The sequence below is a fragment of the Danio rerio genome, chromosome 16, assembly GCF_049306965.1.
Source record: "Danio rerio strain Tuebingen ecotype United States chromosome 16, GRCz12tu, whole genome shotgun sequence".
NCBI lineage: Eukaryota > Metazoa > Chordata > Actinopteri > Cypriniformes > Danionidae > Danio > Danio rerio.
The window spans coordinates 31,551,423-31,579,342 of record NC_133191.1 but is presented as its reverse complement, the minus strand read 5'-3'; the positions used below and the strand labels follow the sequence as shown (position 1 = coordinate 31,579,342).

The 27,920-nt window shown below is 35.6% G+C and overlaps 1 protein-coding gene across 2 annotated transcripts in view; it reads right to left on the bottom strand.

The window, feature by feature from the left end:
- Positions 1-27,920, bottom strand: part of itga8 (integrin, alpha 8) — a 130,266-nt gene that overhangs the window by 61,781 nt on the left and 40,565 nt on the right. For both annotated transcript variants that reach the window (XR_012392125.1, XM_021466921.2), the window contains exons 13-15: positions 18,533-18,724; positions 6,407-6,452; positions 904-1,011 (exon numbers count right to left, since the gene is read on the bottom strand). Coding sequence is in view for 1 of the 2 variants with exons in the window: in XM_021466921.2 (XP_021322596.1) it covers positions 904-1,011; positions 6,407-6,452; positions 18,533-18,724 (346 nt within the window). In the remaining variant the exon portion in view is untranslated. The remainder of the gene's footprint in view (positions 1-903; positions 1,012-6,406; positions 6,453-18,532; positions 18,725-27,920) is intronic.

Here is a 27,920-nt window from a genome sequence, read left to right as displayed (position 1 = left end):
TGACATTTTATAAAAAATGCATTATATTAAAAAAAATAAGAAAAGCATTTCCTTTTTTAATATTATTATTATTATTATTATTATTATTATTATTATTATTATTATTATTATTATTATTATTATTATTATTATTATTATATTACATTTATGGTCTCTCTGTGGCTGTTACCAAGAATATATATACAAAGGGGAAAAACTCCAGAGTAGCAGAGGTTTTAAACCTTAACCATGATAGTGTTTTTAACATTCTCTGAATCTTTTAAATGTTCTCTTCTCTGTCTTGTTCTGTTTCTCCCTGTGTTCATCTGTGTTTCTCACTGTCTCCCGCTCCAACCACAGTTTGTCCATTTATTTTACTAAGCTACTCTTTTGTTATTGTAGAATTCCACACTTTAGTTCTTTTCGTTTGTCTCTCCAAAACCTCCAGAGCTTTCTTCCCCACGCCAACCCCAACACACAGGCGCATGCACCCCAAACAGCCAAACAGATCAGCTATGTTTACAGTCAAGGGCCCCAAAAACTGCTTGTGGGACACAATGTCCATCCACATTTGGGTTAAGAATGCAGGGTTTGTGTGAGTGTGTGTTTGTGTGGTTTGAAAGAATGCATTGAGACTTCCAGAAACACTTACTTTTACCACAGAGAAGAAAAAAACTGCTGTAATGTGGTACTATAGCCCACATGGCTTTTAAACCACCCAGTCAGCCATAGCTCTCTCTGGCTCAGACTGATTTGGTTTAACCAGGACTAAAGATCAACATATCTGCTCCATCAACTGAACACTTCTAGAGGACATCAATCAAAAGCTTTTTTTTAAAGAGCAAGAGTCAAACTTTGTGTCAGAAGCTAAGCTTGTATGTTTTAGTAACAAGCATTGGATAAATGTAGTTACCAGGTACTCACCAGGTTACCATGATATCAGAATTGGGCATTCGGCAAGACTTGTCCTCTGGGTTAAGGATTCTGGGTCTTAAAATCAGCTGAGCATCCACGGTCACCACTGGTCTTGACCTAACATTGTGGAGAGTGGATTACAAAAATGTATTTAAAATACTGATCTAATTTATTGGATAAAAAAATAAATAAATAAATAAATTATATATATATATATATATATATATATATATATATATATATATATATATATATATATATATATATATATATAAAACTTACATTAATTTTAATGTAGCACCTTATTTTGATGGTCATTTGAGTATTAGTAGACTGTCTGCTTAATATCTGTTGATACTTCAACAGACGTTTAACCAAGCGCCAACCTCCCGCTCTCCCTCGGGAAGCCAATACGGAAATAACTAAAACAGCAATTCATCGACTCATCTTGGGGGGCTGGCTCAAGGAAGTCCAGGTGATTTCTGACAGCAATGGGAAATTGGCCATATTTACAGCTGATAATAACACGTTTACAGCCTGGTACAAAAGATGTCTTTGGTGCATATAGCTATGATTAACCTTCATGACAACTGTGAGGGGGTGAATTTTTTTATAACTCATCCATTTAGTTTTTATTAAGTTATATTAAGTCTGCATAATTAAGGGCGTGGCCACTTGAGTGACAGCTAGGTCTCGCTGCTTGCTGTCTCGTCACCTCAGCTGATTCTGGCTAATTAGCCGCTGAGCCTGGCATATACATTGAATTTTTGTTTGGGTTAATGTTTCTTTACACAGTCAATTGCCTTTTGGGATTATATCCTACAATTATCAGATGATATGGCATGATGTGTGCACTTAATTGTGTTTACAAACCGTTCAAGTTGCCTCTGTTTCCCAGGTAAAATTATATACTTTTATACCATCTCCATAAATGTATTTGTTTTATTTAAGATCATTTATCATTTATATATATTTTTTAGAGCTGTAATACACTCTAGAATCTGTCAGATTGTTTAGCTGTAGGCTCTAGAACAGTCATCTGAAGTGTTGCCATACAGTGTAATGCCTGCATTTCATAAATAGCCTTGCATTTATTAACACAGACTATATTTAAAGTGTTTGGACGTAATTCGCGTTTTCCTCCTGTTAAAAAATGTCATAAGACCAATGCTTAGTGGCTTAGTATGTTACAACTGTGTTTTTAAAAGTCGAAACACTTTATTGATATAGTATACAACCAAGCACATGTGGTCAGAACACAAACGAGTCACAGGTAATAATGTATTAAGCGTTAGGTCAGGTCCAAGCAATAGGCCAGCAGGTGTCTGTAGCTCTGCTTACTCTCCACTGCTTTGCCCTTGTTTGGTATCCCACCGTAGGTGCGATAACATGCGAACAAAATGGCAACTGTTGGCCGCGCCTACTTGTAGCTTTTTTTGCAGTGGTCAGAAACCTATGGGTGACGTCACGGATACTACATCTATATCTTTTACAGTCTATGCATTTAACTAACTAAAGGAAACTTTGCAAATACGTCAACTTACTCTAATACAAGCCCTAACCCCGACCTAACAGTCTACTTATAATCTAATGAGAATCAGTTGGCATGTAAATGTAATGTAACTTCAATTCAACAAATGGACCATTAAAATAAAGTGTGACCAACTTTAAACCTAAAATGGAATTTTGTATAATTTGTTGTCTATAATTCTGTTTTTTGGTTCTGTGTTTAATTATTATTATTCCCTTTGTTCTTGCTATTACAGTAGTTTGTTTCTCTGATTATTCCTTGGTTAATTGATTGTGTTTACGGGTGTTTGATTTGGTTCCTTATTTTGCCATGTATTTTAGCCCTCAGTTTGCTACTTCCCTTTGTCCTGTATTATCTAGCAGTTTCATATTTTCTTCTTTGTTTCTGTTAATAAACATTCTGTTCTCTTATGTGACAATATTATTGTACTAAGTATTTTGTGTACAGTAAAAAACATAACGTTTCTAATATCATGTTGAACCATTTTCTGCATTTTGCTTAGTTCTGGAGCATGTTATCTCTATAAAATCTCTCATATCAGCAAACAAATGCAAATAAATGACAAGCATAAAATGTTTCTCGTTAGCTAAAAAACTAATTAGTGCAATTTCTCAGGATGCCTATTTTAGTAGTTGTGTTTCCATTACAGTTCAAATTGTTATTTCAATGGAAACATTTTGCAAAAAAGTCCAATTTATTGCAAAACTGCAATAGAAACATACATACATTAAAACTTTCTTTTTGCAAAGACGGTCTCCCTTGGTCATGATCAGTCTTGGGGAAAGTTACTTTTGAAATAATGCATTACAGTAATGAGTTAGTCTCCTAAAAAGTAAATAGTTGTGTTAGTTACAGTAGTTACTTATGGTTAGTAATGCATTACATTACTTTTGAGTAACTTTTGCATTACTTTTTCTTACCAGGCTGAGGCTTGATCTCTTTCAGAACATGCAGGGTTTTTTTTCTTCTTTTTGTTTTTTAAATAATAAATAATCTGCAATTAACAAGACACTGTATAACTCACACCTTTATTTGTTTTTTTTTTTTAAAAAAACACATAGAATAATAATAATGTATTATAATGCTATCTTCTGAGAATTTCCTGAGCCCAGAGCTCTACATTCCGTGCAAACAGATTAATAAAAGTTTAAAGCAATGTGTGATGCTTTTGTTGTACTTTGTCTAATTAGTGAAGTATCAACCATTTTCAAGTACAATTCCTTTTCTTCTATGTGTTCAAAATAATGAATGCATACTCTCATCTCAATTTTAGTTTAGCAATTTACTTTTTAAAAACTAATTAATTAAATAAAAAAGTAAATCTCGTTACCTTTTTTAAAAAGTAACTCAAATATTATTACCTAATTTTTTAAAAGTAATGCATTACTTTACTCGTTACTTTAAAAAGTATTATTATTACGTAACTCACATTAATTGTAATCCCCAACACTGGTCATGATCAAGAAGGCACTACAGCATTGTACTTTAAAAAAAATTTTCATCCACTCATGCAGAAATGTGAAGTTTTTGATATTAGGTACTACAACCTCCCAGAAACACATTATACCTTGTGTCATATGTATAAGGGTCTCGTCATTAATGTTTGACATTAATCTTTGTCATTAATGACAAAGCTACAGTATGTCTCTTGTGAATAAATATCTACCTATATCCATTTTCATGATTCTTTAGGATTTTTTTTTGTTTTAGCCACACAACATTGATTAATGTAATAGCCATATTTTTAATCAACATTTTTAAAAAAGTAAAAAAAAAATAAAAAAAGAAAAGAAAAAAGAAAAGATGTGCACAAATCTGTAATAGAAACCATGCTACTTATATCTGTCAAACAAACTCAACATTCAATGCATGGTAAAACTTAACCAACAGAACCTTTAACAAACAAAACCTAAACATTCAGTCTCATTTCAATAAAACATCAGACAGACTGAGTAAATGAGAACTTCACATGAGGTCAGTCTCTGCTCTCACTTTCAGTCTGTTGAGATTAGCACTCGAACTGGATTAACAGTGGAAATGTTAGCTTACATAAATACACCAGAGCCCACTAGAGCTAATCACTTTACCACTGACACCAAGACGCCGTTTGTGTGTGTGTGTGTGTGTCAATGTGTGCTGGGACATGTTAATGTGTCTGTGTGTTTCTGGTGGCTTTCAGGCACTGTTATGAAACATTTCTGAGGGAAACCTGAGCTCAAAACACCCAATTCGAAGTCTTGGCTACTCACACTAGACATGCCACAAGTCTGTTGGTAATGTTCGCTGACTGTACTCTTGTCCACTACAGTAAGGAATCCTTTGCGAACGCATTATGAGGCCAGACTTTTCAATATTTTCTGTTATGCAATTCAAAAATGTGTTTCTATTGTATCACAGAAAAGAGAAAAACATTTTCTTGTGTATCAGCTTTCCTTCCAGCTAAACCTCAAACACAGGTGTTTTCTGCGCAGTTCGGCTTTAATGGAGAAAACATGTGAGTATAGCAGGGAACTGTGAGTGCGTTTAAAACAGAATAAGGGAGTGCTGCTACATACAAGCATAATATTTTGTATATAGTATAATAATATATGTACACCTGGTATTTAGATCACCATCAAATGGCAAAAAAGAATAACAGCACCTTTAAAAACAACATTTAACTTCCTAATGTATATTCCTGAACTTGCTGTAAACAGTTCATTGGCACATTCCATTCTACATAAAATCAAAAAAACAACTCGCTCAATAAATTAATTAAAAATGTATAATCATTCAAAATTTAATAATAAAATACATTCATTATTATTAATATTGTTATTATTATTATATTAATTACATTATAAAACATTAATAAATATATTAAGATTTATTCAAATACTCTTTATAGAAATATACATAAAATATATTAATACATTAAAATACTTTTATTTCTCATTTGTTTGTTACTCAGTTTTATGGTTGATTATGTTCACCTGTGTCTGGTTTAGTTCCTCAGCTGGCCATGTATTTAAGAAATCAGTCAGACCTTATTATTTGTTCTATAACAAGTCTTGTCACCTATCCAAGTTTTAGGAACAACAAATAATAACTTGACTTCTGGTTGATCATTTGGTATCAGAAGTGGCTTATATTAAAAGCAAAGGCCTCTAGATTACTCTTATTTTACCAAAATAAAATATGATCATGCCTTGATTTTTAATTATTTCATTAGGGCAGTAAAGTCTGACTTTGCTTAGACAAAAGTCTTGTCATTTAACAGAAATAATGTACTTTATAGAAAATAAAGTCATGGTGCAGTGGAAAAAGAATTAATATTGTGTATGACTCCCATGAACTTGGAGGACTGCATCCATACATCTCTGCAATAACTCAAATTACTTATCAATAAAGTCATCTGGAATGGCAAAGAAAGCGTTCCTGCAGGATTCCCAATTCATCAAGATTCTTTGGATTCATCTTCAATGCTTTCTCAATCTTACCCCAGACATGCTCAATAATGTTAATTTCTGGTGACTGGGCTGGCCAATCCTGCAGCACCTTGAGCTTCTTTGCTTTCAGGAACTTTGATGTGGAGGCTGAAGAATAAAAAGCAGCACTTTACTGCTAAAGAATTTGCACTCTCCTGTGGTTTGTAATGCAATGGGCAGCTTAAATGTTTGGATACCTCAGGTTGTTGATGTTGCCATCCACTCTGCAGATCTCTCCCATGTCACCATACTGAATGCAATGCCAAACTATGATTTTTCCTTTACCAAACTCGACGGATTTCTGTAAGAATCTAGGGTCCATGCGGGTTCCAATAGATCTTTTGCAGTTTTTGTTTATTCCAAATGATCAATTAGAAGTCAAGCTATTATTTGTTGCTCTTGCAACTAAGAACGTCAACAAGACTTTTGTTAGGTAGTGTATATACTATATGCATAATCAACTATAAAAAACATTGTCAACTTTCTAGTGAATTCAAGGTGTAAAATTTCTCACCTGTAGGCCACGACTTTACTCACTCCAAATGCACCGACCAGCAAATCTGTGAAGAGAGTAAAATGAACTGAGAGGTGCAGAAGGAACATGATATGATGCAGAAAAACGTGTTGCAGGAGAAAGAAAAGGAAAGGGAACGAGTGGCTGGATCATAAAGCCTCAAAGGCAACTACAGCTGGAAGTTATTTGGGCCTCCAGCAGACTCCATCAAAGATTCGCTGAGCCGTTTCTCATTCGACCAGCCTCGCATCTTACATCACCTGCCATCCCTGAACAGAGTCAAAGAGAAACCCCAGAGAGCCAGGGAGAATGTGTGAGCCTTTCATTTCATTCCACTCAGAGGTGCACAGAGCCACATCTGATTACGGGAAAGGTAAATACAATATGCAGAATGGTTTTACTCTTCTCCTGATGAAGGTGGGCTTGATAAACCTGCAATATATGAGATTTTAATGGGATGCAGTGCCATTATCATAATGTGCTTTAAGTGTATTATGGCCTTTTACCATTGTGTAGTAAGTTTGTAAATCTAATGAGAATTGAGACTAATTAACTACTGACAGAACATCACAAGGGTAATTAAACTGATTGCTAATATTTGGTCTTGATTGATGACAAGTCTGTAAAAGTTTTACAAAACAATACTGTAAAAAAATACATGAAAAGTGAACTTTTGCTACATTTAGATAAAAGAAAGAAAAACAAACAAAAAACTTAACTAAAAAGAAAAATAATATGAAGTCAAAAAGAAATTTAAGGCAAAAATTATGCAGACGTGAACAAATGTGATTAAATTTAGCAGGCCAATTAGATTTTCTGTTCAAACCTTTATTTAAAATAAACTAATGCTCTTATTAAACAAGGATTTAATAAATTAATAAAAAATGAGAGTAAAGGTTTTTGCACACTGAAATCCGAAATGTTCATTAGCGTTTTTTACATATTCATATGCCAAAAATTTGTCAAGTAAACAAACCTCACACTTAGTCAGATGCATATTAATTAATATTAATTACAAAAAACAGAGTCAATTCAAGCAGTGATACTTTGTTTTCCTCTCTGTCTTCTCCAAAGTAGAAAACGAAAGAGGAATAGGCTGCATATTGTGTTCATCCAATACTGCATTGAGAAAAAGGAAGAGTTCAGCTCAATATCAAAGAGCTGTGCTGGATTATCCCCAATGCAAAGTTTATTTCAGGATATCAATGGAATTTTGATACACTGCATGATATACATCACACATTGATCTACGTAAACAAATCTGGAACACAGACTGGCAGTACATATAGACATTGTAATAGATGGCAGCCGCATTGACGTGTCGATGCAATGGACTGAAAGCGGACCATGATTTTTATTATAATGTCTATGAGCAGTACGTCAAATGTTTGGACACACACACACATAGGGATTCTAACATGTCCGCCACATTTTTTCTTTATTTTATGCACTGTGTTTTCATAAAATTATCTATAGCTTAAATGATGGCATTCTGTATTTAGCTTTTTGCTTGTACGATGGTTCTGAACTGTCAAAACACAACTCAAAGTGCTTTTCGGACGCGAAATGTGAAAAAAAAAAACACAGTTTACATTTTTCATGACAATTAAAAGTTTCAGAAACAATGTGTTGTCACGATTCACACAACGTAAGATCCAATTTACTTTTTAACGTGCAAAAATTACGGTCAAAAATCTCAGTGTGGATTCAGTGTGCAATAACCTTAACAACATTTAAAAACAGTTTAGGTTGAAATAAATATTGAAAAGAATCTTGGTTTCCACAACAATATTAAGCAGTAAAGCAGTTACAGTTATTTATTTTAACAATACCCATTTCTTATCACTACTTATTTTAATACATAAAAATATACAGACCCACGTAAAAGCACCACCAAATGAGTCATGATCACCAGCGATCACTTCTTGGAAGATCGCTGGTGAACTACAAACTCCTCCATGAACTACAAATCACTGCATGCTGTTACACACACACCGGTCGCCATTCTCCACTGATCACACAAGTACTGTACAGCTGATTCTCGTTAATATTGATTATCCAGACTATATACACACCCTACACACATCAGTCTGGATTGGGCCTTTGTTGTTTCCCGTTACGTCTGGTTCCTGTCTCTGTGTTTTTGCCTTAGTCTAAGTTTGTTGTTTGTTTTGTTTGTACTTTTGGATCGATGCCTTATTTATGATCTTATGTCTGTTTTGACTATGATTTTGGATTGCACTGTTTAATACTTGATTTTTCCTATTTTTGTCTACGTTTAGCTGCACAAATACTTTCTTTAATAAATTGTTATTAAGCTGCACTTCGATCCTACCTCTATTGTCATCGCCATGCCGAGACTCAAACCTAACTAAATGTAACGGGTAGCAAATGCAGAATAACAAAATAGTTTTTTAAAATCAGCACTTTGTTTACAAAACATTTAAAGTGCAAAATCTTATATAACAAACATGGTCAACCGTAACATGAGCAAATATTCATCTCTGCACAGAAGCCCGTCCTCCTGTACCTGAGAAAGGTTGGAAATGTTGACTGTGTGTGTGTGTGTGTGTGTGAGCTAGCAGTCTGTTGCTTCCTCTCTGGCCTCTGCTAAAGCTATAACCATCCATTCATCTCTGACATCTCATTAAACGAGTATGTATAACCGAACCAAACCAACATAAACCATAGCAAAAAGAGCAGTGTCTGACACTCGCTCGGACAATATTACATTATTAGACGTCTGATTACTTCGGTGGTGAAAGACTTTTTCTGATAAGTCTAGAATTTCAAAAAGTAGCCCATACTAAACTTTAACCTTCACACAAGGCCAGTTTGATTTGGTCTTTCATCAAACCAGAGGCAAAAGAACAATCTCTTTCCTCACTTTCTGAATTGCACAAAGCATTAATAGGAAGGAAGAGTATAAATGGCTCCAGGAGGGATGCTTGCAGTCAGGCAAACTCAGAGACTCAAATGCAGGAATTTTCCAGAACAGCTCCAGCAGCCTAATGAGTGTTCAGAGACTGTGGCTTTGATTCCTGTTTCACTTAGGTCGATCGCTGGCTTTGCTTTCCAGCAGGTCTTGCCTTTAGGAACGAGATGCCTCTGGCAAAGAGCCTGCTGTAAACCAGATTCAGCGGCTTTTAGGATTGAGACAAAAAACACACCTCGAACACAATGGACAGAAACGCGCATCCTAACTCCAGCTGACAGATGCACACACACGCTGAAGACCTGAGCTCTCACCTTTTATCTGAGAAGCAGAGATGATGACAAAATAATTCAATCTAGCACATATGGAAAGTCTATTGGAGAGCTTGACTTCCTCAGAACGGCAGTGAGGTGTAAACGTGTGGGTACTGCAATAGTCAACCTCAAAATATTCAGGTCGAAGCCTCTGGCCACCTCAACACAAGGGTCTTAACCACACCAATAGGTTAATAGGAGGTGGAATGATGGAGGACAGGGATGGAAGAAGCTCAAACACTCCAGGTTTAATGAGGCTGGAGTCTGTTTTAGTCATCTTCATTCTATTGCTAGTGAAATGCCGGAAAGTCAGCCAACTATTGCAATCTACTCTTTTAAATCCAGATCTGAATTTCTCTCTCATTTCACCTGATATACAATCTAACATCCATCTTTTCCCATACAAACAAAATGAATATATATATATATCTGAACCGCACTCCTCCCTGTAGATGCCTGGATGGAAATGTGCTTGATCGGATTGGGAGTAAGTGCAGGTTGTAGAGGACTTACTAAAGGGATATATGGCCACCCAAGTTTCTAAAACATTTCAAATGGGTCCTGAAAGTAACATTCGTTTCACACACGAACAACATTGCTTTTCTGAAAGCAATAAAAAATAGAGATATAGTGTGCAGTGGAATTCTGACTGCAAACATTTCCAACTACTTTTGTCTAAGACTGAATAAGATGGTTTGTTTGTTTTTTCTTTTTGCCTGAAAACAAACTCTGGAGCGGTTCACTTCTGGAAAGAAAACGATTCAAAATAAGGACCAACAAACTAACCTTTATTTTGATACATAATGATAAAAATAGCAGCCTATTTTTTCACTTCGAAAGCCTGACGTGATATGACATCATCAACTGTTTAACGTGACAAATTCAGCATAAACAACTGTGCAAACACAAACCAACCCACAACACAAGCCAATTGATTCTACTGACTGAACAATGTTCTTGGGCTACGGCTGCAAATCATTGTTTAAATATAGTGGGTTTGGTGTCTTGTGTTACAAATCCAATATTGCTTGTAGTGATGATTAAAGTCATGGCAATGGTACTGCATGTGTGGTACCAAAACAAAAAAAAGGTACCAAGGGTAGGTACCGTAGGCAGTGGAAAACTGCAAAATAAAGCCACACCAAACCATACCGCACTGCACTATGCCTTGGAAAAGCACCTACCCTCTTTCTTAAATGTACCCCCCTTTATCCGTTTAGCCAATGCTTTTGAGTATAAAAATGCGGCAAATTCCACTGATTTGTGTTTTTCCTCCTCAGCAATGTATTTTTTGACCCAGTGTGACTTTAGTCAGACATTCTTACGCTAATGTTGTAAATGTGCAAAGTGAGCATGTCTGTCTTGTATTCTGTCTGAGAATGATGCCTAAAGCAGCGGACAGGAAATGCAGACTACCTAATCTCCACTGCTGTTTAAGCAGGTCATGATGAATGACCCTTGACCTTTGACTTTAACCCTGCATTTAACCGCAAAGTTCATTCTGCCCCACACACTATCCCCAAACCACACATATGCAACTGAAAAGGCATATGAACCGAAAAAAGGTACAAAGAAGTTAAGAATGGAAAAAAAATAGATTTAAAAAAAAAAAGAACTAACTATATAGACTTGTTTTTGTTTTGTCTAAGATATTGTTTTGATGCTAAAATAGGTCTAAATCAATCCAATGACATAAATTTTCTGCATAATATAGTTTTCACTTCACCTAAAGTCTCAAACAAATCTCCTTTCCAAGAGTCTGCTCTGCGCTGATTGGTCAAATGGGCGTCAGCTGTGATTGGTCTATGGCTTAAGGGTGTCACACACCAGATGCTCCGCTCAGCGCCGCGACAGGGCATGAACTTGTTGATCAACCCAAACCTTCAACACAATCATGAACGTTTCTCAATTGGGACAATTCTCAGCGGAAAGTTAACACTTACTTTGTGGTGCACTATGAGATGCTGCATGATTAATGTAGCTTAGAAATGATCTTTAAAACTTCTTTAAACAACGATCAAATATTCACAGTATTATTTTTTAAAGCAGCCTAACAGACACCGTTGACCAAATTTCATCATTCTGAAAACATTCTTCTTTACACATTTCTGCACATCACAAATTATGTAGCCAGACGTATATATGGCTGCATTTAATTTTTAAAATGACTGCTACAGGACAGTAGCGTTCCTTTCCAGCTTTCAGTTTATCTTCTTACAGATGGCTTTCCCGCTGGTACCAGTTTGTACAATAGCTCTGCATGTAAGTCGGCAGACTTGAGATGCAAAGTTGACCACAATGATGGGGTTTGAGTCAGGTAAAAAAAATGGTTCCAGAAAGTGGGTAAGACAAAAACAGAAGCCAAAAAATAAAATAAACAGGTAAATAACAGGGTGAGAATGTGGTAAAATCTGAAAACATGGTAAAAATCAGGCGAAGGCTTTTCTTTATTTAGATAGCTTTTTAAAACAGTCGGTTGGGTTTAGGGAAGTAGGTTGGCAGGTCAACTGGTGCTTTTAAAAACACTATTGGTTGGGTTTAGGGAAAGAGAAGGGTGGGTAAGTCGATCAGTCAGTCAGTCAGTCAGTCAGTTGACAGTGGCCTCTGGTGGATTTATGTGAGAACAGCAGGTGCAAATGGCACTCGCTGGAGAAATTTGAGATCTCAAAAAGAGTACACAACGGTGTCTGTTGGATTCAAAAAAACTAAAACTGAAAAAAAAAAAAACTTACCTCCTGGGACGTATTTGGTGCTCTTCAGAAATGTATATAGCGATACGTTTTCAGAATGAGCCTGGATGTCAAATTTACAGCAGTTTGAAATTGCAGTGGGTTTGATTCCCACATAAGGCAACAACGAATCAAATGTGCATCTTCAATCAAAAGTAAATCACTTTGGCTAAAACGATCTGACAAATACATGTACATGTAAATGTCCATGATGACAGTGAAGCAATGTGACACAACTCAAAACCAGTCCAAAAATGGAACCACTAAATCAGTTCACCAAAATACAAATAAATAATACAGATTTGAAACAACATGAGGGGGAGAAAAAGGTTTTTTTAAAATAAAACATTCAACTATTCATTCATTTTCTTTTTTAGCTTAGCCCCTTTATTATTCTGGAGTCACCACAGCGGAATGAACCGCCAGCTCATCCATCGTTTTATGCAGCAGATGCCCTTCCAGCCACACTTTGTGGGATAAACTAGAGCAGTGGTTGCCAACCTGGGGTCCGCGCCCCCCTAAGGGGGGTGCCAGAGTTTATAAGGGGAGCGCGGGAGATGATAAGTATTGAGGTAGAAAAAGGCATAAAAATGCTCCACTATTATATAGGGCTGTACAATTAATCGAAAATCCGATTTCGATTTCAAGCGATTATAAAAAGCATTAATTTAGATAAACGATTATTGCATCATATACCGCCCCCTTATTAGTTGTACACGACTGCGTGCTTATGTGTGTGTGCAGCACGCACAAGCAGTCAGAAGCATATGGCCGGTCAGCATTCGCTCTCATTCGCACACTGAGACGAGCAGAGGAGCGCAGACATCTAAAGTCATCTTAACGTTTGCGCTTTAATGGTCAAAGATGTGTCAAAACACGGTGTTTAGTGATTATTTATATTAACCCTCATTTGTGTAATAAACAAACGAGTTGAGGATCAAAAGACGTGAAAGAGAAACCATTAAAGAGACAGCGAGAAATATTTCTGCTGCCGCCTGTTTTTATGATTAATCAAACAACGAGAAAATCCCTCACTAGTCTTGACTGAAGGACTGCTGTAGCTAAAGTGTTTTTCTTACAATGAAGATGCTTAAAGCAAAGTTTGTTTAATATTTTTATTCTATTGTATTTATTTCTCATTTCTTTGCAGGGTGGAAAATAACTGTATGTATAAACTTGAAGTCAGAATTATTAGCCCTCCTGAATATTAGCAACATTTTCCTGCCCAATTTCTGTTTCATGGAAAGAAGTTTTTTTTTTTTTTTTTTTTTTTTACTTATTTCTGAACATAATAGTTTTGATATCTCATTTCTAATTACTCATTTCTTTTATCTTTGCTATGATGACAGTAAATAATATTTTACTATATATTTTTCAAAATACAAGCAAATGCTTAATTAGGGTAAATAGACAAGTTATTGTATAACAGTATTTTCTTCTGCAGACAATCAAAATATATATTGCTTAAGGGGGCTAATAATATTGACCTTAAATTGGTTTCAAAATATTTAAACCTGCTTTTATTCTAGCTAAAATAAAACAAATAAGCCTAGAAGAAAAAATATTATAGGAAATACTGTTAAAATTCCTTGTTCTGTTAAACATAATTTGGGAAATATTAATAAAAAAAATTCTCAGGAGCGCTAATAATTTTGACTTTAACTGATAATCGTTTTGAATAATCGTGATTACAATTATGACCAAAATAATTGTGATTATGATTTTTCCCAAAATCGAGCAGCCCTACTATTATATATGTATTTTTAAATACCAAAAATAAAATCAAAACACATGCTTAAAATTCCAACATAATAGTAAAAATAATTAAAATTAATAACTTGTGCTTGTCCAACGTGTGGTAAAGGCAAAATCAAAACAAATATGGCAGAGAAATGTAAATGCAGTGATTCTTTAGGCGAAGAAAAAGATTAGACAGTATGACAAAGCCGACCTAAATTTTGGTTTTATTGAAGGCCAAGACAAGTTAAAACTGATTAATTTATATTTTCTATACATATTATATATTGATATTACACAAACACACACATACACTATATATATATGCAAAGAAAAAGATTGGGAACCACTGAACTAGAGCACCCAAAGGAAACCCATGTGAACAGGGAGAACATGCAAACTTCACACAGACATGCCAACTGACCCAGCTAAGGCTTGAACCAGCGACCTTCTTGTTGTGAGGCGATCGATTGGGAAGGGGGTGTGGAGAATACTAGAACTGGGGGACTGTATAGTTTACATTATAACACCCACATTTCATCACATTTTCCAAAGACCTTTACTTACACATATAAAAAAAAAACATTCCAAAAACCCATAGAAACATCTTAAGGAAACCAGTGGTGGATTTTGACATCACAGCACCAACACTACAGGAACCAACCAATTTACACACTTTCTGTAAGCTGTGTCGAACACATTGCTGGACATGCACACAGAAGAACAGTGATATACTGAAGCCTGTTGGCTTCTATGATTGACACTAATCAATGATTACTGAAGTTTCTGAGAGAAGACACAGGAAAACCTCCATTCCGGCTTTCACTTTTCTTTCCGGGTCTGCTCAACATCACTGCGTGTGCATGTGTACACCTGTGTGTGATTGTTCTGCCATCCACTGATGTGTTTCAAGTATGGAAAGGATCTGCTTTTATTAGCGCATATTCAAGATGACAATCCTGTCGCCATGAAAGAACAAACTCCCACACACACTCATTCATTCAACACACACACATGTGCCGGACCATCTGACTTCCTGTCTCTTTAAAGAAAGCATGTGACAGCATCTGCTTTGATGATTTCCTACAATGCCATTAAAATATGAAAGCGGAGATTAAAGGACAGAAAGAATGAACACGCTGCTCTGTTTTAGTTGAAACAGGCTTGAGGCGTTACAGCAGAGTTTTGGCTTCAGGAACACACTGGATGTTTCTAAATGAATCAGTTAATTCATGTTTCTGTTAGTCAAAACAAGATTACGGCGCAGCTGTGATGGATTGTGAGAACATGCGGCTCTGTGTTGTCCTGTAAGCTCTGGATATTCACTCGGGCAGTTCGTATCAATATAAACTAATCCACAAACAGCATGTTAAGCCTAGTTGGGATGCTCACAATAATAATCTCATGGTTGAACCGCATTGTCTTTATTTTTCAACACAACAGGAAGATCCCAGGCTCTTCAGTCTGAATACAACTCAACTGGATATGTTGTGCATAAACTGCATTTGTATGGACACTGCAATAAAGCAATAACTCATGCTTTTAAAATGTGATGTAAACACTTCAGTTAGATAGAAATTGCAGCAGTCAGATGTTGTGATGTCAGACTAATTTGACTTAGATAATGCAGCACACATGCATATTCATCAAACTACAATCTGCCTCATTTATTTGTTTACACATTGTGTCATGTGAACTTGGACAGACAGACGGCTGTATGTAACTGATTATAATTTCATGACATCAGGGTCGCTTTGAAGGATATGTTGTGCTAAATGGCAAAATTAAAGAGTTTGTAGTGTCCATCTCTTTAGAAAATGCACACGTACACGCATGAACACAGACACAAAAAGTAAACTACCAAAAGTTTGGGCTTAGTAGGTGTTTATATTTACTTGAAAGTACTCATTCATTCATTCATTCGTTCATTTTCCTTCAGCTTATTCTCTTTAGTCATCAGGGGTAGCAACAGCAGAATGAACCGCTTACTTATCCAGCATATGTTTTACACAGCGGATGCCCTTCCAGCTGCAACCCAGTACTGGAAAGCAACCATACAACCTCACATTCACACACATACACTACGGACAATTTATTTTATTCAATTCACCTGTAGTGCATGTTTTTTTTACTGGGGGGCAACCCGGAGCACCCGGAGGAAACCCACGAGAACACGGGGAGAACATGAAAACTCCACACAGAAATGCCATCTGACCCAGCCGGGACTCGAATCAGCGACCTTCTTGTTGTGATGCGAAAGTGCTAACCACTGAGCCAACATGCCACATCTTGAAAGTACCCACACTTTTTATTAAACTAAAAATAGAACTGTATCAAAGTTAAGTAACATCTTGCAAGTAACAAATATCTTCCAGAAGTAAGTAAAAAAAATTACCCTTTGAATAGAATTTTTTTTGGTTCTGTGACTTTATTGCCAGATTTTTTTCCTCTTACAAATATAATAATAAAAAAGTCTTTATTATTTTTTTTAAAGATAATTGTACTGGAAAAAAAACAAATACTAAAATAGTTTAATATCAAGTAAATTAAGTCTATAATTAATCATTTTTGTAGTCCAAATTTGCACACCTGCATTCAACATTATTATGTAATATATTTCTTGTGCGCCAAATCAGCATATTATAGGGATTTATAAAGGATCATGTGGCACTGTATACTGGAGTAATGATACTGAAACAGGAATAATATATACATTTTAAAAATGACTGTAAATATAACAGATATTTTAAACAGAAATAAATCTCCAGCCTCCTCCGAGGGGAGGATCCCGAGGTGTTCCCAGGCCAGCCAAGAGACATAGCCCCTTGAGAGTGTCCTGGGTCTTCTGGTGGGAAATGCCTGGAACACCTCCCTAGGTAGGCATCCAGGAGGCATCCAAAACAGATGCCAGAGCCCCTTCAGTTGACTTCTCTCAATGTGGAGGAGAAGTGGCTGAGCTAGTGAGCTAGTTCCAGGTGAAAGAGCTCCTCACCCTATCTACGGTATAAGGGTGCGCCCTGTCACCCTACGAAGGAAACTCATGTTGGCTGCTTGTATCCAAGATCTTGTCCTTCTGGTCATGAAATTTTCATATTTATATAATTTATAAGGGGGCAACGGAGTGGCGCAGTGGGGAGCACGTTCGCCTCACAGCAAGAAGGTCGCTGGTTCGAGCCTCGGCTCAGTTGGCCTTTCTGTGTGGAGTTTGCATGTTCTCCCTGCGTTCGCGTGGGTTTCCTCCGGGTGCTCCGGTTTCCCCCACAGTACAAAGACATGCTGTACAGGTGAATTGGGTAGGCTAAATTGTCCGTAGTGTGTGTGTGTGTGTGTGAATGACTGTGTGTGGATGATTCCCAGAGATGGGTTGCGGCTGGAAGGGCATCCGCTGTGTAAAAACTTGCTGGATAAGTTGGCGGTTCATTCCGCTGTGGCGACCCCGGATTAATAAAGGGACTAAGCCGACAAGAAAATGAATGAATGAATAATTTATACTGTATTTTTGATCAAATAATTGGAGCCTTGTCAAACAGAGGATACTTATGGCAGAAACAATTCTTTCCAATCCCAAACGTTTAAACAGTAAATGTTTATCCACCTTGAGAAGCAGTTCATCACCTCAAAGGAAGCTTTCATTTCCAAATAAACATTTTACTGAAAAAAATGCAACTGCTTTAACATCCATGACATTTCCCTTCCTCGCAGATGCTCAGAAACACCTGGGTCTGTTTGTCATTCAGCTGAGAGAACCAAAGCTGAACCCTTGAAACTTCATCTGGAGGCCAGTCAACATCTGCCACACAACCATCTCTGTCACACACACACACACACACATACACTCACTCGCTATAAATAGCTTGTTCAGTCACCTGCAAATGTTTATCTCCACAGTCTCAAAGTGATCGACTTTAAACCATCTAAATGTTCATTCAATAAGATGTGACCTTCTCAGGTAAACTCCAATTGACTAAACTCAATCAAAACAAGCTGCAACATCTGTCATGAACGCAGGATTTGACCTGGTTCATACGGCAGAGGGGATTCAAACATTGTATCACCCTCAATGGAAAACTGTTCTGAATAAAAAATGATACATAAATTGTAATAAACACAGTAAGGAGAAAAATATGCAGAAAAAATATCCCACCATAAAAGGAGACAAAAGAAGGCGCAAGAAAAAGTAAACACTTTTGAGTGGAAATACATGCACATGACCAGCGGACTGACCAACAATATGACTCAACCTGGATCTCTAAGTTCAGTATTTAGCTGTTTTTCTTCTTCCTTTTCCAACATTTCATTCCTCCAGCATCTCATCTCCCTGGCTTACATCAGTTCCTCAGCATGATTGTCTTAACAGAAACGTGCTTGAACAGCGAGAGAGGAAAAGACTGGAGGTTTTTCCTTTACTCACCAGGGTACTGGTTGTTGTCGAGGTCAGAATCTCCACGAAGGGTGAATCCAAAGCCTGCTGGGATGCCAGATGAGGCCCAGTCGCCTTTCAGCACTTGAGAAGCCTGTAACATCAGGCCGGATTTCTGCCCATTATAGATAAAGACTCTGCCACCACGATCCTCCCCGGCGAATGGAGCCCCTATAGCCACGTCTGGGTAACATGGAAAAACCATTTGATCAGTAACAGCATATATACTACATAACCTACGCGATTCTAAACAAGCATGTTTTTGCCATTGAGATCAAATAAAAAAAAAAAATAAAAAAAATACATAATTTTGCAATAATAGTAACTAAAGCCATAAATTGTGAGATATTGTCTCATTATAAGAAAATTTATTGGTTTCAATTAAAATTCATTCATTTATTTTCCTTCAGCTTAGTCCCTTTTTTATCAGGGGTTGCCACAGCAGAATGAACCTCCAACTATTCAGCATATGTTTGACGCAGCGGATGCCTCTCCAGCCGCAACCCAATACTTGGAAACACCCATACACTCTCATTCACCACATGTTAATTACCACATGTCTTTGGACTGTGGGGGAACCGGAGGACCCACGCAAACAAAGGGAGAGCATGCAATCTCCACACAGAAATGCCAACTGGCCCAGCCAGGACTTGAACCAGCGACCTTTCTGCTGTGAGGTGACAGTGCTAACCACTGAGCCATCGTGTCGCCCTCAATTAAATTTACAAATCGGAAATATAAATAGACAAATGTGAGATGTAGGGCCTTTGTTAGCCCAAACTGTATTTTTGGTGTGTCATGTTTTAATAATTGTGCAGTGAAGAATTACTATCAAATGTTATGGGAGTATTTAAATGAATTAGGCAAATGTGATTTACTCATATTTGTGCTCCTCAAATTATTGGTATTTATGCCACTGGTTTTATTTAACACACAATAAAGCACAGATTAAATTTTACACTTGAAATGGCTGCAGATGTTGTTGCTATAAGAGGCACTGCAGAGAACAGAGAGTGCATGGTAGAAGGAAAAAGATATTTTTCCACACATATAAAGTTATTTGAAATGCGAGGAAAAGGGACACATAATTTGAATACATTATTGTCTGCCAAGCAATGTTGTTTTTAATTTGCTTTAGGAATTGAATGACAACTTGGAACCATTATCTGGGAAGATGCAATGTAATGTCTATCAAAGCTTCTTGCAACCATTCATTTTTGGTCCTCTAGCTCTTTTTAATGTACTTGGATTTCACAAGCCGATTTTTCCTGCATTATTTGTGGTCCCATTTTTCCAGAGACAGTGCCGTATTTCAGTTCTCTCATTAGTGTCCCACGAGAACAAGCTAATCAAGGGTTTGATGTAATTAATACTGGTAATTTTCTAAGCGCCCTTACATATTTGTCTAGCCCCCCTTCCCCTAGTAGAGAACAAAAGTCAAATATATCCCCCACATTATGACCACCGACTCTGCTTATGTAATGTAAATGAGATGTTTACGAGTGTTCTTTTTAATCTGCATGTTGTCAGTAAATCACCAGCAGAAATATGCACACCCTTTAATGCTGTTTTTGAATTGCGTTCTCACTCAAATTTGCCCTGTTTGGTAAATCAATTAAATTATGTCATATTTGTGAAATATAAATTCAGATATATGGTTGTGTAATTTAATGATTTGCCATGTGTTCAAAGATTTTAAATGTAAGATGTGAAGGAAAAGATCTGCCTGATGCAAAGTTGATTTAAAATTTTAATGTACAGTAATCCATTCATTATCCTGCTTTTTCTGTACTCATTCGCCAAGTTACGATAATCTACAGAGCAAACCATCATTATACAATAACTTGCCTAATTACCCTAACCTGCCTAGTTAAGCCTTTAAATGTCACTTTAAGCTGTATAGAAGTGTCTTGAAAAATATCAGTTAAAATATTATTTACTGTCATCATGGCAAAGATAAAATAAATCAATTATTAGAAATGATTTATTAAAACTATTATGTTTATAAATGTGTTGGAAAAATCTTCTCTCCAATAAACAGAAATTGGGGAAAAAATAAACAAGCAGTCTAATAATTCAGGGGGGCTAATATATAAAATATATATATATATATATATATATATATATATATATATATATATATATATATATATATATATATATATATATATATATATATATATATATATATATATATATATATATAAATAAATAAATAAATAAATAAATAAATAAATATATAAATAAATAAATAAATATATAAATATATATATAGTATATTTTGCAAGATCCAGCTCCATCAGCTCCATCAGCTACTTGGTGAAGCACATGTCTTTGGCTCTAGCACATTTTGAATGGTCATTAAAACTGACTGAATCTACCAGCGCATTAAACAAGTTTATTGTGCACCTTTCAGCCAATCAGAATCAAAAAAGTCATCAGACCATGAAATAATTAAATATACTGCTCAAAAATAAAGGGGACCCTTAGAGTTACATTGTGTTAAGTGTTCTCTTTATTTTTTTTAGCAGTATAAACTCTGATATAGTCGCAATCGAGAGAAATATAGCAATAATGTGACATATAAAGCCTCAGCTGTGATATAAATACCTTTGTTAGATATAGAGTGACAATTGTTAGATATAATAAAAAAGGCTAGCTATTAATTAGCAACATGACATAGAAAACTTCAATGACATTTATTGTAAAACTGTAATACTCCAAAAATTAAGTTTGCTGTTTGTTCAAATTATTTATTCAAAATGAGCTAAAACAACACAATGCTTGAGTTTTTTTAGGGCCAATTTAATTGTTTTATGTTCAATTCACTTAATTTTTTTATGATTTGAATTTTTTATAGATTTTTCTTATTTCAAATAATGCAGATGAATATTAAATACAGAGCATTAACATAAAAGCAGAACAATACAACATAAATAAATACAGTAGATAAATAACGTTATATAAATTGCAAAAGTAAACCAAACCAAAACACATACAAAAAAGAAAAGGGGGAAAAAAAACGGGGGGGGGTTGCTAATATGTTAAACTTAATTATTATTTTGTTTCGTTACATGTTTGCTAACATTGTGGGTCACAGAAATTTAGAATTTTTCCCCATTTATCAAAATAAATTTCAATTCTTCCATGTAAACTATAGGGAGTTTTTCATAAGCTGCAACTCGTCCTAACTCTGAGATCCACTCAAAAATTGGAGGTCGACTGGAGGATTTCCAGTTTTTAACAACCACCCGTCTGCCTAGCATCAGACAGCTCTGTATCCACTGTGATTCCGTTTTATTCATGTGGCTTAAGAGACATGGGTCACTAAGTATATATAAGCTTGGGCAAAAGTCATACTGGGTCTGCAATATCTTTATAAGGTATTCATGCATCTCTCTATTCCATAATACACTGTGATAAAGCCTGGTTTGTTAGTTTGTTGGATCATATTGCTTTCTCACTACAATCGATCCGCTCTAGAGTAAACTTGATTTGTTTCAATCAAGCCAAGACCACCTCATTTAGGTGATCTGGGACCGATTGTTTTGGCGCAGATCCGAGCGCAATTACTGGATTCACATATGCCAAATCAACCGTGCTAACTGGGAAAATGCACCAGGTACCAAAACAAAAGTCTAGGTGTGAAACCACTCTTAGTTGCATTTTGATATTTAAAGTTGAACAATTAGATATATAGTTATATACACAATTTATGAAGTTAAGTTACAATTGAGAACATGAGACGAACAACCGTGAGTCCAAAAATAAAAAAATAAAAAATGAGATAACTATGTGACATTAATTGTATGTGTAAACTTTGCTTATAGAAACAGTTTGGGGATATTTTTGTGTGACCAAAAGTCTGCATTTTAAATGCATTTTAAAAATGTTATCTCCTTACAATTAAAAAGCTTTTGTTGTCTACAAGTAAAATAAGAATATATAATGTTCACAATCCAAATGAACAAATCTTGAAACTCAAAATTTGAAAATATGGATTTATATGGTTCTTCGTCTCAAGGCCTCAATTTAAGATGTAATGTCTAAATCACAAGATGTTATTATAAAGATGTAGGTTTCCATTCTGTGAGGAAAAGTGTGATATGGTTTCATTAGCCAGATGCAAAGTTAAAGAGTGAGGTTTTTAAAGTCCTGCATCACTTTGAATCTCTATACCAACAGCTCCAAGAAAACCAGGATCCACACTAAGTGCTCTACATTTGGCTGTGCTCCAGGTCGTCATTTATCATTTTTTATTGATTATTTCAGCGCCTGCTACAGCGAAGAGGAACAGAGCGATGCTTTCATGTAGAAGAACAGAGGAGGATACTGAAAAAGAGACTGATGATTTACACAAAGCTCCGCAGGGATCGAGAGCTCTTTTCTCCTCGGCACCAAGGGGCTATTACAGAACAATAACAGACTCATGCACAAGCACAAGTCCAAGTCCACTACTACATGGCCAATAAATCTCCAGGGTAGGGTTATCTGTTCAAGTGCTCCTCCTGCCAGCGCCACTGTTCAAGTCATTAACCTACATTTGGGCAGCGATGCATTCACACAAGGGGGAAACTACAGAACCAGAGAAATGCCCATTTAGGGGCAGAGAGGGAGAGAAACAAAGGGACTAAGGGGATGTTGGATAAATAAAGATCTGCATGAAAGAGATCCACAATTCTTTGCACGACTTCTAAAAAGTGACCAGGGGTGAATGAATGATCTGGAAATATTGATGAATTATGAGTTTGATTTGATTTAAAGATGTTTAGTAATGAACTATCATCTTAAATATATATGCAGTTTAAGGCAAGTGATGTTGCACAGAGCAAAGAATTTTTCACAAATTTTTCTTAATAAAAGTCAAATTTCTTCAACTCAGGCTCATTATGGATACGTACCCCTGTATACATTTCTGGACAGTGTAAAATACATCCCAGGAGGTACGTTTTTAGGTAGTTTTTGTTTTCGCGAATCCATCCGCCGCTGTGTATGCTTTTTCAGATCTCAAATTTCTCTTGCAATTTACACCTGCTGTTCTAGTGTAAATCCACCAGAGGCTGCTGTTGACTGACTAACTGACTGACTGACTACGCCACGGCTACTTGATTTCTACCACAATTTCGTATCTTACCACGTTATCACACTGTTATTTACTTGTTCATTTCATTTTTTTTACCTTTTGTTTTTGTTTTACCTGCTTTTTGGAACCGTTCTTTGACCATTTCTTTAACCATTCATTTGCTGACATATGCAACGAGCCACTGGGCAAACTGGTAATAGCGGAAAAGCCGTTCACACGAAGGTAAGCAGTGAGCTGGTGGAGCAAAAAGAAACAGAAGTCGTTGGCTGTGTCATACCGCACCGAAGCGTTTATTTTAAAGACAAAATGCAGACATATATACCTATATACACATAATTTGTGCTCTCCAGAAATGTATACTGGGCAATGTATTCACAATGAGCCTGTTTCTTTAAGTTTAGCTAAAATAAAAAAATATATATATATTTTTTTTTACATATTTAAAAATCATTTTAAAGGTTAAGCTTAAGGCCCGCTTAAGAATAAATTTTTTTTTTCTCAATTGGCTATGAAACAAACTACTGTTGCCCGATGACTTTTCTATTCAACCTAACTTGGCTAGGGTGCTTTCACACCTGTAGATTGATCGTATTGTTCCGAAACAGGGATTAAAACATTTATTTTATTATAAACAGGGATTAAATGTTTTACAATATTTATTTTTGTTCTTGGTGCAGCTCGCTTTCACACGGGAAAGTTTCTAAAAGGACCAAAATAATTCAAACAAGTCACATGCAAGTAAACTCTCCTCACATTGGTCACATGGAAAAAATATCAGTTCATAATTTTAGCCAATTTTCCAAACAGATGAGCTATCGGTAATATTTGAGTATGCTTTTACTTCTGCATTCGAGATGAAACGCACATTTACCGGTACGACTGACATACCACCCTACTCATAATTCTATCTACATATAGCCAGAATTATATAAGTCAGAATTATTAGCTTAGATATATTTATTAAAATTAATGTAATAAATAATTATTAAATTATTATAATAATTTTTTTTCTTTTTAAATATTTCCCACTTGATGTTTAACGAAGCAAAGACATTTTCACAGTATGTCTGATAGTATTTTTCCTTCTGGAAAAAGTTATATTTGTTTTATTTATTTATTAGCCGTATAAATTTTTTTTATGAACCATTTGAAGGTCAAAATTATTAGCCTCTTTAAGCACTTTTTTTTCGTAAGTCTACAGAACAAACCATTTTTATATAATAACTTGCCTAGTTACCCTTATCTGCCTAGTTAACCTAATTAACCTAGTTAAGCCTTTAAATGTCACTTTAAGCTGTACAGAAGTGTCTTGAAAAATATCTTGTAAAATATTATTTACTGTCATCATGGCAAAAATAAAATAAATCCGTGACTAGAAATGAGTCATTAAAACTATTATCTTTAGAAATGTGTTGAAAAAAAATCTTCTCTCCGATAAACAGAAATTTAGGGAAAAAATAAACAAGGGGCCTAATAATTCAAGGGGGCTAATAATTCAAGGGACATAATAATTCTGACTTCAACTGTATATGGCTAGTACATTGCCATAAAGCACTGTGATATAACCTGGTTCATTAGTTTGTTGGATCGTTTTGCTTTCTCACTACAATCGATCTGCCCCAGAGTTTGTTTCAATCGAGCCAAGACCACCTCATTAAGGTGATCTCGGACTGATTCAATTGGCGCAGATCCGAGTACGATTGCAGGTTTTTACATATGCCAAACGAACCGTGCTAACAGGACAAACAAGACTAGGTGTGAGAAAGTCTAGGTTTGAAAACACCCCAAATTAACTTAGGTTAATACCTTAAATTGTACATTAAGTTGAATATCAATATCTTGCAAAATAACTAGTAAAATAGTATGTACTCTCATCATAGATAAGACAAAATTAGCAACTACTAAAATTAGCAACTACTTCTATAAACCAAAAAATAAAATAAAAAAATTGCATAGACAACAAAATGACTAAAACCAATAGGAGACCGATAGAGATGTTAAACATAATTATTTTAAACAAAATTTAACAAGGAATTTAAATATTTTTTACAATTATCAATATGGTTGATTGTAGTTTGATTGATTTGACATGTTCTTCATTCAGTTCATTAGTTTGCTTGCACTGTTTGTTACATTACTATTTGTTTGCAAACCTTTCTCTTTTGTCTAGTTAAAATCTAAAGAAAAATCAGCTTTGTTTAACCATTCTTAGGCTATATCAAGTAACATCTGCTCTATGTTATTATGTATTGCATTTTTAAAAACTGAACGTTTATAAATCAGATAACTAACTGTGATTGAAATAAAAGTTGCAGAAACAATATGTACAATGCAAGCAACTGATCTGACGTAGAATCTTCTCATGATCAGCATCCACAGTGCACCCAGACTTTTAAATTAAATAGGAAGCAGTTTTGTCCTGTTGCATCTTATGGTCACACTGTAGACACGACAACTGCAACTAAATGGTCAAAAACAATAATAATGTTGTTGAGCATAGTTGTGTCTGCTGATAACCTCGTGAACAGCTGGATTTGGCCCACAGGCCAACTTTAAATATTGCGATCTACATCCTCACTCTATTATGAAAAGCACTGATGAATGCCAAAGACTGGAGGAAAACAAAAGGATAAATGGATACAGAATAGAAAAAGAGAGCGAGTCCATGACTAATAACAGATCTGAGAAGAATGTGTGCTCATGGAAATCTTCTAAGCTAAGCAAACCGTTTTGAGGTAGACTGCAAAGAAAAGTTTAATTACACTTAGAAAAATAAAATCATCGCCACAAGAAAGGCCTCATTTCCGTCCACCAGACCACCATGTGTATGTGTGTGTGTGAGTGGGAAGTGTGTGTGCACGTGCGTCAGTCTATGTAATAATGCTCTGTTTCACTGTTTCTCTTGGGTGAGTTCCTCTCTATAAATATCCGCCCCATGTTTTTGGTGTTTCTTGATCATTTCCTTTTCCTGTTTTATGTCAGTGGGCACAGTAGTTGGCACAATGCCCAAAGACCCTCACCATTAATAGCCTGATGGTTGATGGAAAGGAAAGTCTAATAGATATGAGAGCGAATTTATTATGACACTTTACGAGATGCTTAATTGTGTGGCTTGGCTTTAAGCGACTGCATACATATACGACATGCCACAAGAGGAGAGAAACAGACATTTTACAGACATGAAAAACCACTACGACCAAAAATAACAGACAAATATCATAACGACATTATCATAGGAGCTGACCTCATTGCACTTTCTGGCAATAATTGAACTGAAATATAAACTCAGATATGCATTTTTATTGTAAATTAATTGCTATATCCCCTCACCAACCACTTTATTAGATAAGCTTTTTAATAACACAAATATCTAATCAGCCAATCACATGACAGCAAATCTCCTCAAAAATATTCAGTAGATTCAAAACTAAATACATACTCAAAATCCAATAATTACATTTGTACATATATATATATTTACATACTTTCAGGCTTGACTATTGAGATAAAGGCAGTTCATTACATGTTTAAAATCATTACCATGCTATCTATAATTTTTTTTTTTTATCCAAAGCAACATATAGGTATGCGATTTCAGTAATTTCAGTGGTGATTCCTTACATAAAATTATTACTTTTCATATTTTAAAATAAACTGTTAAATAAGATTCAATGTAGACAATGTATATGTCACGAACACCAGTGATTCAGGTTTGCAGATCGCTTGCAAACATGCACTCTGTCACCTGAACTACAAATCCCGTCATGCACCTCACACACACACACCTGTTTCCAGGTCACTGGTGATTACAAACCTAAAGACTGATTACACAGACTATATACAAAGCTCACATTCCCTCACACGTAGCTGAGTTTTGTTACTGGTACACTACAAATAGTTTCCTAGTCTAGTCTTTCCGTGTTCCTAGACCCTTGTCTTGTTTTTGTTGTTTGCCACCTGTTTCGACCATTAGGCAAATGACTTGACAACGCATATGAATTTGCCTTTTTTACCTATCCGTTTGCTCCTGTGATTGACCATTACCTGTCTGATGATTCTAAATAAAGCTGCGCATGGATTAAAACTTCATTGTCACATGATTCCCCTCTGGTTACAGTATAAACAGTATGTACATATTTTAATGTTAAATAGTATGAATGCTGTATAAGGAAAATGATCAAATATTTATACTCAATGCTACTTCTTTAAAACACTCGTTATTTAAACTGCAAATGCTAACCACAATAAAAAAAAGAGTAAATTATAGTTTTCTTTAATTGTACATTTTTTAAATGT